General features: G+C 48.3%; 1 protein-coding gene across 2 annotated transcripts; it reads left to right on the plus strand.

The window, feature by feature from the left end:
- Nucleotides 1-15: 15 nt before the first annotated feature.
- Nucleotides 16-15,245, plus strand: NRIP3 (nuclear receptor interacting protein 3). 2 transcript variants are annotated; one of them, XM_064657386.1, is made up of 7 exons: nucleotides 16-501; nucleotides 6,973-7,152; nucleotides 7,784-7,866; nucleotides 11,043-11,182; nucleotides 11,585-11,637; nucleotides 11,740-11,837; nucleotides 13,168-15,245. In XM_064657386.1, the coding sequence occupies exons 1-7, from the start codon at nucleotides 328-330 to the stop codon at nucleotides 13,178-13,180; spliced, it is 741 nt and encodes a 246-aa protein (XP_064513456.1). In that variant the 5' UTR covers nucleotides 16-327; the 3' UTR covers nucleotides 13,181-15,245. The 2 variants fall into 2 exon arrangements, with proteins under 2 accessions (XP_064513456.1, XP_064513455.1); XM_064657385.1 differs by having other exon boundaries at nucleotides 19-501; nucleotides 13,165-15,245.
- The last annotated feature ends 292 nt before the right edge of the window (nucleotides 15,246-15,537 follow it).

A 15,537-nucleotide genomic window follows, 5' to 3' on the forward strand; every position in this document is an offset into this window, starting at 1 on the left:
ATGCCGGTGCTCCTTTCTGTCCAGGAGGCTGCTGGAGGTCTTTTGAGAGCCGTCGAACGCATGTGCCTCATCTTGCTTTCCGGAGAGGCAGCGGGGAGGAACGGCGCCGATTTATTCCCTTAGACCGAGCCTGATCTCACCCGGCGTTGTTTGTGCAGCGTATTGCGATGTGCCCAACCCCTCCTTCCCTCGGCGCCGGCCCGAGCACCTGCCGGTCTCCAAACGTCACCAGGCTCCGGATATAAAGAGCGGCCGATAAAGCATCTCCCCGGCTCCATCTCTGCGAGCGGCGCATCTTCAGGGAGCGAGCCATACGCGGGCGCAAAGATGTTTTATTCGGGTATCCTGACAGAGCCGAGCAGAAAAGAAGTGGAGATAAGGGAAGCGGCGTCTCTCCGCCAGCAGAGGAGGATGAAGCAGGCGGTTCAGTTTATTCACAAGGATTCTGCAGATCTCCTCCCTCTGGATGGGCTGAAGAAGCTGGGGACTTCGAAAGATACTGTAAGGCTTTATTGTGTTTACTGGAAGGAGACTTAAGAAGCTGGTAGGGCAGTGTCTTTATTTTGTCTTCGTGCCGTTTTTCTGTTGGGAGGAGAAGTTGGCTGCTTGTGGAAACTCATTTTAAAAACCGAGACTTTTATATGTGAAAGGAAGGGAGTACAAATATGATGCTAGCTGTAACCAGAGTTGCCTTCTTCTAGTAGGTGCTTCCAGACACCTGGCACTCAGATCTAAAAGCTTTTAATTTCTTTTTCACTTTGGCATGAAAATGTGATATCATTCGCAGTACAAAAATCTTCTCTGAATCAGAGTAAGCCAAAATGGCTTCATATAATACATGCATGCAAACACATGTGTTTGCCTGTGATGTGTATGTAGGCACAACACGTAATCATAAACATTCAGTAAAGTCCAGTCACTATTATTTCAAAATATAAAACTGTCATGATCATGCTTTGATAAAGACATGCATATATGGATTTTTTTAATAATATAAAGATACATAATTTTAGGTTTAAAATATTTACATCTACAGTGATCCATGTGATCCTGTACTTGACATATGATATTACTCATCATGTACAGAGGCTGGAGAGCGTTTCTAAATACTTATGTATGCAAATGTTTGAGCTTTCTCTAATGGGAAGGATACTTAAATGTTACATCAAAAGTTCTAACATAAGGAACAAAATCTAGAAAATATATCCTAAAGCTCCTTTACTTTTTTTTTTGGTCAATGGTTGCAAAATTGTTGCACCCTGTAAAACAATATTTTTTGCTTTTTTCAGTGCTCGATATGGATTTTATGGGGGGGAAAAGTGCATCTTTTTATTTTTAGTGGCGTAGTTTTCTTCTATCACAGCCTTCCTGCTCATCTGGGTTAGGCTTGGCTCTGCCTGCCTGAGACAAGTGGAATGAGCTGGCTGTTCTCTGCAGTGCGCATGGAGGTGATTTTTTTGACATCCCAAGTGTTTTACAGTTGTAGGAAGTGAAGCTCCTGCCCAGAGAAAGGCTCAGAAGGAGCTTTCCTGGTCACCACTGAATTGCAGCTCTCCCACGGGGAGCTACAAAGCACCTTTCAGAGCATGATGGTGTTGTTATTACTATTACCTTCAAAGCCTAAATAACGTGGTGGCTCAGTGACCCCCAGTGTGCCGGGTTGAGTGCCTGGTGACAGATTTTCTGCTCTGCCCAGAAAAGAAGCAACAGGTAACAGGAGCCAGGGGCACTGAGCACTGAAGTCCTTGGCCCCACAGCAGCCAGGACCAGGTTTTGTCCCAGCACCAGGGGCAGAGCATGGGGCTCCTTACCACCACCTTGGTTACAGAAACGTCACCCGAGGTTTGCTCCCTGCTCCTGTGCCCACACTGGCTGAGCCAGGGCTGCAGCATCACCCCTGCTGCACCCACAGCTCCTGCAAGAAGGGTCCATGTGGGGGGCTCCCTCCAGGGATATTGCAAAGCCTTGGGGAGGTCCACAGCTCCAAGGAAGAAAGAAGGTGCGGCATGGCACTGCCCATCCTGGCTACCCTGGCTGTGGTGGGTCTCTGGCTCGGGATGGGGTGGGAACTGAGCTGGTATGGGCCACCCCACTGCAAAAACCCCCTTGTCCCCAGGCCACAGCAGGGGCTAATGGGACAGTGTGCACATGTGGCCAGGGCTCTCTTGGCCACAGGGACCCCCATGGGCCGTGTGGGGAGTCCCCAAAGTGACAGCACTGGCACATGCCCAGGCCCCTTCCCACAGCACCGGAGAAGACACCATGAATTTCAGGGATGTTGCAGCAGGTCATGTCACAGCGAAGTGATGCTGTGGGCACCGCCACGCTCACACCACACACATCTGGGGTGGACCCACTGTGTATCTCCGGCTATAACGGCTGCCTGGATGTCACAAGAGTTGTCCCTGGGAGGAGCAGGAAATTGTTCATCTCTGAGACTGGAGAAACACCTCTAAAACTGGGCCCCCACCTTGACATGGCCCCAAATTGAGAGGTCTGCATCCAGAGGGGCTGAGCTGCGTGATCAGGAGGCTCAGGGTGTTGGAGGTCTTTGCCCAGGGCATTTGCACGCCTTTCTTGTGAATAACTGCACACCTCCTCACAAAGCAGCACGTTCTCATGCCTAAGGCTGCGTGACAACTGTGGTGACGTGGGCAGAGGGGCTTCTGACGTGACCGGCGTTATTAATGCAGGGTTTCCCATGGGGTTTTCCAGCAGCCCTGGCAGGAGAAGAGAGGATGTAACAGCTCCCCAGAGATGGGGACAGGCGGTGAGAACAGATCCTGTCTGTCAGGGTGGGAGCTGGCAGCAAACACTCTGATTTTGGGGAGAAATCCCCTTCCTTTTGGCCATAGAGCAGGGGGTGCTGTGCACAGCAAAGGAGCAGCAGGTCACCAGGGTGGGTGCACTGGCATCTCCCAGTTTTACTCAGCTCCTGGAGCATCTCTCCTGGTGATACCATGTACAGGCAGGTTTGATAAATACTTGTAATGATCTGTGTTAAGCTTATGATAATTGTCAGTGTATTACTCTGGCTCAGATCGAATTCTAGCTCCTTCCTCCCTTTACATACTCCACTCTGCCTAGTGTAAGACCAAACTACAGCACAGCATAGCCTACATTGAATTTGGCAAATGTAGGGCTGGATATACAGAGTAGAAATGGTTTTGTTTTGGTGCCTATTAGCCTCTTCCCTGAAGCCCAGAAAACTGGCACGATATGGGCCTTAGCTGGGATGTGGGCTTCCTGACATGGTAACCGTGACCCCCTTCCCAACTTGGACAGGGTGTGCTGGCTGTTGGCAGCTTCTCCTGGTGCTCTGACACTTCTCCTTCACCCCGAGAGCTGCCGAACCAGTTTGAAGGGGCGTTAGTTGAAACAGTCCCGCATCTTGTCACAAGCTGGGAAACAAAGTTATAAATAGCAATGACAACAACAAAAAGCATTTTCTCCTTCTAGCATGCCCTCAGAGCCTCCCCTGGGCATCATCAGGACAACTCTGGGTGTCCCCATGGCACTGGCCTCTGTAGGTGGTTGCAACACTGCTGTTAATTGCAGTGCATCCAGTTGTCCCCACTTTTCCCACGTCCCTGGATTTGCTGCGTCTTGGCTGAAATGCAAAAATCTTTGACGATACATGCACTGTCTTGCTCAGAGACCTGGCTGCTGTCTGGGTGCCCAGGGGTGCAGGGGGCAGCTCTTATCCCATCTCATCCCCCTGTGAGTGAGACTGACAGCACACGAGCACAGGATGCTGGTAGAAGACGTGTTTGGATGAAGGATGGGAAGGAGAGAGAGAAATTGGTTATTTCTTGGGCTTAGCTCCATTGGTGCACTAACCCCCCTTTTTTTCCCCCCTACTGTTTAGGTACAGAAGAGAAGGCAAACCCCTTGAGATGGGTTTGGGGAGGGGAAGAGCCAGCATGTTCCCTGACTTTCATCTGTGCCTAGTGAAACTGTTGTTGATGGGTCTTGTTATCCCCAGATCTAGAAGCCAAAATAGTGGGAAAACTGCCAGAGAGAGAGAGAGATATTGCAAGCTGCAGCAAGGCACTTGCTTATACATCAGAGAGAAACAAAACTGGGCAGAATTATTTGTATTTTTGACAGACAGTGGTAAATAGGTTAAGCAAAAGCTGTGTCTCCACTTGCTTCTTTGGGTTTCTACTTTGACATTTTTAGGGGATTACAGGTTTTTGCAAAGTCTGAGTTGGAAAGGGAGATAAGAAAAAAACCCTGGTTTGTATTTATGTGGTGCTGAATGATACTAGGAAATATTTTTGCACTGACACAATGAAATGTAACATTTTATATTTTATAAAACATTCACCAGGTTTGTGCAAAGCATGCGAATACAGTGCCAGATAGTCTGAGTTACTTCAAATACTGTTCCTGGTTCTGTGGCTGGCCCTCACTGGAGGGAGAACACAGCTGCCTTCTCCACTGCTGTCACAGGGAGGTTTTTCTCCTCTCCCTCCCTCCCAGACGTGGTCCACTCGCAGTTTGCCAGCAAAATGTGCATTTGCAAATGTTCCCTGACACATTATCTGTTTACCAAGTACGTGTCCATCACTTGAGTCATTTCCATGACTAACATCCCTCACTCTGTTGCACAAGAGTCAAGGGAAACACAAGTTAAAGCAAACTAATTAATAGCCTGAGACAGGATGGTGCTGTAGGGAACGTTTTCAGCCCCCTCTTGCTAGATTATTTCTGTACTGGAGCACAATGTAAGGAGCATTTGTCCCCCCACAGGCAGAATTTGCTGTGATTTTCAGAAGAGCACGTGTCAGCAAAAGACAATCCTGTTTGTGATGGTAACTCATCTTCACTGAGTAATGAACTTTTTCCTTTTGGTAATGGATCCCACATAGGATTCATAAAACTAGGGTCTCAGAAAACCCATGTATGTTACTAGTTAACAATCCATAGGAGAACTTGTAGTTAAAAAAATTTAGGTTTAGTTCAAGGGTAGATGACAGTTAAGGGAGCAATGAGGAGTGTGCTGGTGATTGAGGCCAGACAGATCAGAAGAGTAACCAGACTGTCCTGGATGATGCCATTCAGAAATTTCTCTTGGTCCTGGCTGAATGGGGCTGAGCATGAGGAATTGGCCACTGTATGACAAGCTGTCTTTTGGCCAGCTGGGTCAAAGCTGGGTGAACTTCACCCGTCTACTTTTACAGTCCAATATCCCTTCTTTTTTCACTTTTTTTTTTAATGATGTGAAGAATTAATCCTCCAAATGTATTCCTGAGCTGCAGGCATACACAAAGGGTAAGAAGGACATCCCATCCACTGTCAGCAAGCCTTGGCTTGCATTTTCGCTCGGATGCGGAGCATTGGAGGTGATCACAGCGCTGACTGTGCATCTCGACTTCTGCCTCATATAAGGGAGTCCTCACTTCCAAACTGATTTGCTTGCCCCTGCACACAGGGATAGTCCAGCCAGTCTGCCTGCCTTTAATCTAGTTAAGCATCACTGGTTCCTGCTGTTTGGTCCCACTGGGAAGGCTGGTGGTCACTGGAGCAGAGCATGAAGGAGGCAGCACAATGTCAGGTCTGATTCCTCCCCACCATGACAGTGGCTGTGTTATTGCCTGCACATAGGACGTGCTCTCTGTCGTGGTGGTCAGACACAGCACCTGCAGCCCAAAATGGTCATGGAATTTAATTTCAAGTCACAGGCTGCACGCAGAAATAAGGACAGCAAAAATTGGGGACAAAAGGAGATGACATGTCCCGGTGACCACTGGTGCTGGATGTATCTGCCCAACCTCATCAGTCAGGTCCAGTGTAACCACCCATGTTGTGCCTAGAGCAGGATCTGAAGCGCTAACATGGCTGCAGTTATTTTAGGATGATGCCAGGTTGCATTAGACTTTTCTAAGTGCTGTTATTTAACATGCTGCACAGACAAGATGCTGTGCACAAGGGTGTGCGCTGGCCAGCTAAGGGAGCCATGGCCCCAGGTTTTCAAAGTTATCCTGAATCTGAAATTCTCCTGGGATGAGGAGGTTTGCTTGTTCAGTTGTCTCTGCAGACACACAGGCATATTTAATTTGAATGCAAAAAATCAGGAATAAGCCATTAAGAATGTCTCACTGTGGACAAATTAAAATCCAAAGGAAAGGAGTAATGGGGAGGGCAGATTAGCCGGGCAGAGAAATGAGCAGATAATCAAGCAGAGTAATTTCACCTCCAGCAGAGTATGTGCATCCATCTGTGGCAAACATTAAACATAAAAAGGCTTTTGGGAAAGCGGTTGGAGATTTTGAGAGGCAGCATGCTTCTTGCAGAGCAAATGGAAATGACAGAGAAAGCAAGAAGCTGCTGCATGAAGCTGGGTGTTCCTGGGAGAATACCTGCCTAGCTACCTACCTCAGACTAGCTTACCCCTTCTCTTCCTCTCACTGTTCTCTGGTGGCATGCCCCTCAGGACTGGTCCCACTTACCCTTAGCAGCTAAAACGTAGCAAAGAAATACATAGGGCAATTTTAGACCAGGTCATAGACCTTCTTCATAATTAGCTGGTGAATTTAATTGGAAAGGTAATTTGTTACATCTTAATTTTTCACATCACTACAGAATTCCCAACATCCCTATCAACAGATGGAGGCAATTATGGCTGAAACACTAACTTGAAAGAGCTGGACTTGTTTTGATTCCTATATTCAATCAAATCTTGAACTTGAGTTTGGAAAAAAAGGCATCCCTTCAAATTCTGGTTAATATTTTGGAAGTATTATTCCCTGCACAATACAAAACAGTTCTCTTTAGTCCAAGCCAGGTAAGCTAGAGATGTCTAGGAAGAGTACTTGTAGTCTAGGAATCAGGGAGAGTGACACTTTAGGGCATCCCTCCTGTGAGAGCAGTGCTGGCCCGTGGGCACCACAGGCAGGCTGGTGACGCAGGTCACTGTGGCTTTCCTCTGACTTCACCCTGCTCTTCTGTGTGTGTTTTCTCTTAAAGCAACCACATAATATCCTGCAGAAACGCCTGATGGAGACAAACTTATCAAAGTTACGAAGCAGCCGAGGCTGCTGGTCTCCGAAGGGTGATATCCCACCGCAGACCAACAAGCTGAATCAAACCAAACTGGGAAGCTCAGAAAAAACGGAGGATGAAGAGCTCATAGTAGTGAGCTGCCAGGTAATAGTCCCTCCCTAGTCTTTTGGGGGTTTTTCCCACAACTTTTATTTCTGACACCCTCAAGCTGTGCTCTTGTTCTCCATGTTTCCTGGTTAAGGTTGTGCTCCCTCGGGACTGTCACAGCTGTGGGGATGCATTATCTCTGCAGCTCTGGGCTGCTGTGGCAGAGACAGCCACCTGATATCACAGAGCAAACTGGTCTGATGGATGTCTTCTCTCACACATCAGGGTGGAGAGGGTAGCTAGGATGGGGCAGCATGCTGAAATACTGAGGCATAATTATCCATGGCAACTCCCTGTGTTCGTAGCCTATTTGTTTTCCTCATGTGCCATCCCTTTTTTCTTTCCCAAGGGTAATTTCACATTTCTCCTTCTTATCCCCATGCTTTTTTGTATTTCCCACTCTCTGCAATATCTCCCCCTGCCTGGGGCTGCTCTTTCTGCTCTCTGCAGGGGTAAAAGGCCCAGGGAGAGCTCAGGACCCAGCACACATCTAAGTGTGCAGTGCAGAAGGGATGGGCTGGCATGAGGAGATTTGATGGGGACTGGTGTGTGCAGAATGGAGACCCTGGACACCCTGCACTCATCCTGCACTCCACACATCATCTCCCATCTCTTCTTGCTATTGCAGTGTGCGGGGCAGGAGCTGAAGGCTGTGGTGGACACTGGCTCACAACACAACCTCATGTCATCTGCCTGCCTGGACAGGTTAGGGTAAGTATCCAGCTGGATTTCTGTGTTGCGGGAATATGGCACCTGGCAGCACAGGGAATGCTCCTGGGGCTGAGGCTTTGCTCACCCCAGTGATGACTGTTCTGGAAGAGAGTGCTTTGGGCTGTGCCTGGGCAAGCCCCTGAGCCTCCTGTTACAACCAAATTCTAGCCCAGTCTTAAATGGCAGGGAGGGAATCCCTTCAGAGGGTTGGATGCATTTGTGTTTTTTCAGTTTGTTTCTTTCAGCCTGTTTGTCATACAGTGCCTCACGAAATAGCTGAACCTCCCTCAGCCTTCTAAGTCCCTGGGGCGGGTGTGGGGCTGCAGCTTCGCAGGTCCCTGTGTCAAGGCAGGGACCTGGCTGCTGCCCAGGCTCCCACTGGTGGCTGCAGCACTGCTGGCCCCAGCACCCGGTGTAAAGGAGCTGTGTGGATGCACATGTTCAGAATTTGGTGTCTGATGCTGATCCCAACAACAAATTTTTCGTGGTTAAAAGCAAATGAAATATATTTATGGAGTGTTAGGGAGGTGACTGTCAGCCATTTGCAGCAAAACTTTCTCTGATCTCTAAGGAGCAGAATCAGGCATCAGCTCACAGGGTATCAAGCTGATTTTGGCACTTTATTGCCATGGAGTCATTGCTTTTTGTAGCTAACTTGCAGCGATTATGCAAAAAACAATTGTACCTGCTCCCTGAGCACTACTGCATGGCCCTGAATGAGTGGTGCCAACGTTAATTACTTATTTGCAGTTTAGTGGCTGGAAGGTGGCTGTACTTCCTACAACCTTGTCACAATCTGTGGAGCAGCTCGGCCATGCTTAGGGATGGTCACAGTGCATTTGGAGGGGTTCTCAGTACAGCAAGATGCTGTACTGGCTGCTCTACTCCTCTAAGTCTCACAGTGATGCTCTGTGACAGTTCATCTGCTCCCTGTGTTACTTATGCGTGGCCAGTGTAGTTCTTGCAGCACTGGTCTGCTGCAGCAGAGCTGCCCTTCAAAGACTGCTGAAGAAACAGGTTATACCCTGTTTTCTGCTCTCAGGTTTTGGGGATTCCCTCCTGATCTGAGCGAGATCACTCTTGTAGCAATCAGCCAGGCAGCTGCAGTTACAACAAGGCCCATGTCCCTCCCTGGTGTTACTCCTCAGTGATGAGTAGGCTGTGGTTCCTGCAGGCTGGGACCCCAGGGACACTGGTGTGTGCTGGAGACCCACTGCGTGTGCAGGCAGAGGGACACCCATCCCAAATGGGCTGCCAGCCAGGGCACACAGCAGGCAGGGCTACCTCACAGGCAGCTGCCTTCAGATCTTTTGCTGTCTGTGGTTTTGGGGACAGAAGCTAAAGCCAGATTAGCAAAGTGGGTTAAAACCAGGGCTTTGATGCCTGGCTCGCTCTGCCGTCACTGTGGTAGGTTCTGTGCGACAACAGGCACTGCTCCAGCACGTTCTACTTCAAAGCAGTCCAGTGGCAAGGATAAAACATGAGTTTTGTTTAAATCCAGCCCTGGAAAGCAGCAGGAAAGAGGCATGCTGGGTGATTTTGCATTTAGGGGAAGGAAGAGGCCCCGCTGTGTGCTTTGCTGTGTGCTGCTGCCTGCAGCTGGGGCTCTGCAGCTCTGGGGATGGGCTCAGCTGCCCAGGTCTCTGGGGACTCAGCACCTCAATGCAGCGTGTAGGTGTCTGAGGATCAGGCTCAATTCCTCCTTTCTCTTTCAAAAACCTTTTTGCATCTTGTCATGATGCCGCTCAAGCTCTCTCCCTTGGGAGAGTGGAATAAGCTCACGGGTTGCCACAGTGTGAGAAATCCCCTGTAGGTACAGGAGGAGGCCAAGGATCTCATAAACTTCTCATTGATATTTTCCCACTGATTTTAAAAGCCAGTCCCCAAAAAAGCAGCAGAGAGGATTCAGCTCCTTCTCCCTGCTACCTCTCCCAGTCCCTGTACCTGTGCCAAATGGTGTGGGCAATGCCCACCTCTGTCCTGGGGCTTCTGCCTCTGAGGGGGCTGGTCCCCCCAGGACAGACAGACACACATACACACACACACACTCTCACTGCTGCAATGCGGCTCAGCAGAAAGGTACCTCAAATAGCTGAAAAGTGATACGGCTTTTATCTGAGAGAGACATCAGCGCTTCAAACTGCCTTTCCATCAGATTCTTGTTCAGTTTAAAAGAGAAACTGAAGGTAAATAATTAATCAGTATTGTCAGACTGGTTCACAGGGTGTAGATAGAAGAGGCAACAGTACCTGAGGTATTTCTGACATCCATTTTTCCTTTCCTTGGGCTGAATGTGATTGATCTGTCCCCATTTCCCCTGAACAAAGCCAGCAGCAAGCACCTAACAAACTAACAAAAGTGTATTGGGTGTGTTGCCCCAGCTGTGAGTCGTGTTGTTTAGCTTGGGGCAAAGGAGGCTCAGGGGCACCTTATCACTCTCTACAACTACCCGAAAGGAGGCTTTAGTGAGGTGGGAGTTGGTTTCTTCTCACTGGTAACAAGTGACAGGACCAGAGGAAATGGCCTCAAATTGTGCCATGGGAGATTTAGTTTGGATATTAGGAAAAATTTCTTCACTGAAAGGATGGTTGGGCCTTGGAACAAGCTGCTCAAGGAAGTGGTGTGGTCTCCATCCACAGAAGTGTTCAAAAAGTGTGTGGATGTGGCACTTGGGGACATGGTTTAGTAGTGAGCTTGGCAGTGCTGGGTAGACAGCTGGACTTGATGACCTTAGAGGTCTGTTCCAACATTAACATTTCTATGATTCCATGGGGACACAGTGTTGGTGTCATAAGATCCACTGGTGGAAACTGGAGTGGACTATCCCTTCCTTACATCCACACTGTGTTAGGAGCAATTTTATGTCAACAGCTTCCCAAAGTCTTAAGGAAATGTAGGAAAAAGATTCCTCAGGTAAAAACCAAAATCCAGTACAGAGCTGTGCTTGGGGCAGCCCCAGAGTGGCATTGTGGGTTGTGCTATGGTCTATGAGTGTGGGCTGCTGGCTGCCTGCAGGGATCCACAGACAACCTGCCAGGGAAGCAGCTTTCCAATAACAGCTTGGTAACATGAGCGAGCTAAGAGCACTTCAGTGTAAGTACCCTCCAAACAGTTTGCTCCCTGCTGGAGCAGCCAAACCGTGGCTGTTTGATGTTAGAATTGTTTTCAATGCACAGGTTAAAGGAGCACCTCAAAGCGCTCCCTGTCGAAGATGAGATGGTTTCGTGGCCGAACAAGGTGAAAGCCATCGGCCAGGTCGAGTGTCTCGCCCTCACAGTGGGAGCGGTTCCCGTGGAGTGCACTGCCCTCGTCGTGGGTGAGTGTGTGTGTGTGTGTGTGTTCCTCTGGGTATGGGCTGGGGTTCTACTCCCTCTTACCCCAGCAGCAAAAATGAAGTTTTAGAAAGACGTTAAAACTAAAATAAAGCAAGTCCCTGCTTGGCCCTTCAGCGGGAGGGAGGGAGGATGTGTCCAGCAGGGCTGTGCTGGAGGCACCAGGCTTGGCTTCTGCTCTGCCACGCCAGTGGAGCAACCACTGCATCTCCCTGTAGGTGCATCTGCCTGCCCTTCTCTGATCATCTTCTCCTCTGGAGTCACTCAGTCCCTTTACAAACAGGGTTTTATTTAGCAGAGCAGCCATGAAGGAAGGATGGAGTCACTGACAAAAAGCGTAGGAGGGCATTTTGAATGTATAAATCTGAATAGTCATGTTTTTTCAGAAGACAATGAGAAACCCTTCTCCTTTGGGCTGCAGACACTGAAGTCTCTGAAGGTAGGGGTTTTCCAGCGGGGTACTTACCCATGCTGGTGGGGGAGCTGGGACCACTATGAATTGCGGTTTTCCCTCTTACCTAAAGGCATTTATTCTCTACAGTGTGTCATAAACATGGAGAAGCACCACCTTGTTCTGGGGAAGACGGACAGGGAAGAAATCCCGTTTGTGGGCAGTGACAGCGCTGCGGCAGGAGAGCAGTAAGTTGGCTGGGGAGGTGAGCTGCGTGTGCATCCCTGAGCCTGATGGCTCAGTGCCCCCCAGTAGGGGCATGCAGAAGCCCCCAGATCATTGCTGCAGGAGACAGAGAGCTCACTGACCCTGGCAGAAATTGTTTCATCAACTCATTTAGTTTTGAAATGGAGTCCCTGGCTTTTTCAGCAGCATTTGTCAGCTTTTGCTGCTTTTTTTCTGGTAAACATTGCACATCAAAGCGAGTGTCTGAAAAGACACGCAGAGGGAAATGCCTTAGGAAGCGTACTTTTTGGAGGTCACTTGGAAGACTCCTTGAGTTCTGGTTTGACATTGTTCCCAAACAAACCTTTTTCTGGAAAATATTTATAGAGCAAGGCTGGTAAACCCACATCAATGTTTGAGAGAGAGATCCTGCCTGGAGATAATGGTGTTGCCACTTCTCCCCGCATTGCCCCAGCTGCCCTCCTGCCAGCTGTTCCCGGTGTCCCGGACTTTTTCAGCCTTATCTCCCCAAAAAAAGATAAATATATGCTATACCTCCTAAATATGTGTAGCTGTGGTGCCTGGATCTGCAGGCAAGCAGGCAGCAGGCAGGGCAAACCCTGTCCTTCCAGGCACAGCATGAGTCTCCTTCTCTCTTAGTGCTGTGGATAAGAGATGTATCACTGGTTCCTGCCTCTGACTTAAGAAACCGGCAGGCACCGAGTGTCTGAGAGGGGGATTTGCACTTAATGTGCCTTCGCAGGCAGCACTTGTGGTTGCTGAGTGATGAGCAACCTAAAAAACGTTTCCTCACTGCTTAAGAAAGCATCTTTGGCAGGTGATGCAGGTCAGCATCTTCTTTAGCTGCCTGTCACGACCAGCCACAGTCATTTTGGATGTCCTGCAGCCCCCGTGCAGCTCCAGCCTGCTGTGCTGGACACCACTGAGCTCAAGGAGCCTGGGTGGGAGCGGGGAAGGAGCACACTTTCCTCAGCTAATTGTATTTATGGTCCTCGGGGAGTGCCTGAGGGATGTACGGACTAGTGCAGGGAGTCAGGAAGAGAGCACACATGCACCTGCTGCGTGCCCAGGACAGCCAATGGCCAGGAGAGCTGGCAGTGTGTGATCCCAGGGAATGCCACGTACAGCACTGTGGGGGAACCATGCAAAACCACTGGGTATTTTCCCTGTCTCCTTTGAAATAGGGATGCGAGAGACGCAGTCGAGTTCTGTCGCCACTGCAGTGATAAATTATTTCTTAGTACTGCATTCGAGGGCAAATTATGCTGCCTTTTTTTTTTTTCATGAAAAATGCCTGTTTTATTGAGTGTCTTCTCCCTCCTGTTCCAGCAGTTTGGAGGCATAAAGAGAAATTGAAACACCATCCACACACAAGAGCTTGACATCAAAGAAATCCTGTGCAGCTGTTCCAGATGAAACAGCAGCGCGCTGCTTTGACAACATTTATACTAGGCTACAGCTTGAGTAGAGCTAAATGAAATCCTGTTTGTAGCCAGTAATTTAGAGATATTGTCATGTTTATCTATGTTTTTTGAGAAACAAATGTGTGCTTATTTTCTGGACTTTTCTATAACCTGTCCTCTTTATTACAAACAGTTGGGAAAACCTTATGAATTTCTTCTGATGAGAAAAATACTTTTTATAGTGGCCTCGTATGAGTAATTATATTTAGCTGTCATTAGAGGCTATCAAAATGAGATTTTTATTAATGATTTTTCCAGGAACTAAGCATTTATATTCACTTAATTGATATTGCCACATTCAAATGGCCATTACCAGGAAGTTACTCAGAGCAAAATAACAATGTTAATACCACCTAGGAATTATAGCTCATCCTGTTAGCATAGTATTGTTGCCATGTAATTAAGGATGCAACTACTGGCTTGATGAGAAAGAGCAATTGCAGAATTATTAATGGGTTAGAGAGTTCTCTGCAGTGGTGTGGCAGAAGCACAGAAACAGGGTTTGGGAGGGCTCCCAGGGTGATCTTCCACAGCCCCCAGCTCACTGTGGGGTTGACATAGGGCTCAAAACCCACTGAGGAGGGATCCTCCAGGCAAGCCTTGGCTGTCTTCCTGTGGGGATAGTCAAAAAAATTAATCGTATTGAGCGAAAAAGCACCAAACAAGCACAAAAATATGTTGTCTGGAAAGCATCAGATACAGAGCCTCAATGGTACATCAGGACCCAGATGGCCCCAACGTGCCCTTGGTTCTCCCCTGCCACCAGGACTGGTGCCTCTGCCTGCCCAGCACCCAGCCTGAAGCACCCACAGCAGCCAGGCTGTGCACTAGTGTGGGTTATCACCTCCTGTTGCACTTAAGTGCTGCTGCCAGAAATACCATATTTTTTATATCTATCTACAAATTGCCTGGGATTTTAGGTATGACACCAGCCTGGATTACCCTCAGGGTGAGGAGGGAGTCTTTGCCAAGACAAGCGTTTCATTTGGTGTTACTGTCCTGTAGCAGCAGGGTTGCTACTTCCCCTGTCGTTTGCTTGCAGACCAGAACAAACAAACCTATGGCATTGCCTGGGGGGGGCCTGGCCTCGCACAAAAGCAGCTTTCTAGGTTTTTAAAAGCTAATAATTAATCTTTGTCATCTGCTGAAGAGGCACCTTTAAAAATCAGAATAATGTCTCAGTGATGTTGTGCATCCACTGTCAGCTGGTCCCTCTGTGCCGTAGGAGCGAGAGTGCTGCTCCAGCAGCTCTTCCTTAGCAAAAGCCCTTTGGCCCTGGCGGGCACAGGCTGCAGGGTGGCTTGTCTAGGCTGGGGGGCTCCTGCAGGATCCAAGCTGCTCCTGCCTCTAATCCTCCCTGCATCCATGGATGCACCACGTGCCCGGGGATCCCACCGGGTGGAGCATCAGCTGCAAGTACTGACAGCGTCGCTGACATTCCCACTTAGGAAGTGTCTTGATGGTCCTGGGTGAGGACCAGTAACTCTTGTCACCTCATGGCCATTGGCTCAGATCTGGAGCCCATCCCACCAGCCAGGCTCCTGCCATCTTTAGCTGGTTTGTGCCCACTCACCTACCAGGGCATCTGAGTTGGAGCTTTATCTCCCGCAGTGAGTTTGAACCTCTTTTCGATATTGGGTATGTCTAGAAAATCTGAACTATCTGTATTTTGAGCTATTTTCTATTTTGGTGATAAGTTTCAGTGCTTTCTCTACATACAATATTTTATAAAACACAGCTATATATATATATGTATGTATTTACAGGGTTGGGCTGTCCAGGTCAGTCCTACTGATGTGTTGTAGAAATATTTCACTAAATATAAAATATATTTGGTTATTTTATATGCTATGAGTTTGGTATTTTGGTACTTTTTTCTTTCTGTGCTTATTACTGTGCTAAATGTCAAATTAAATCTAAATAAAGTTACACTGATATTACAATTTATTTGCTTGTTCCCTGGATATACTGGTTTTTGTTTCTTTTCAGCGCAATTCTCTATTGAGAACAGGAGTTAATTTCACTCTTTAGTCTGACAGGGCTCCGAAATGTTTTTGGAAATGCTGTTGGGAATTTCCATCAGACCAAAGAAGAGAAGCAGTGGAGATGCACTAATCAGGCAGGATAAAAGGTACAAGGCATTTGGGTTAAATGTGAGCCCTCAAAATCTCAGCCTTTTGTTGCCATGTGTCTCCCTCCCAGAAAAGGTGTGAGACAGCTGGGTGTTTATGCTGTGTTT

This window comes from Pseudopipra pipra, chromosome 6, assembly GCF_036250125.1.
Source record: "Pseudopipra pipra isolate bDixPip1 chromosome 6, bDixPip1.hap1, whole genome shotgun sequence".
Classification (NCBI taxonomy): domain Eukaryota; kingdom Metazoa; phylum Chordata; class Aves; order Passeriformes; family Pipridae; genus Pseudopipra; species Pseudopipra pipra.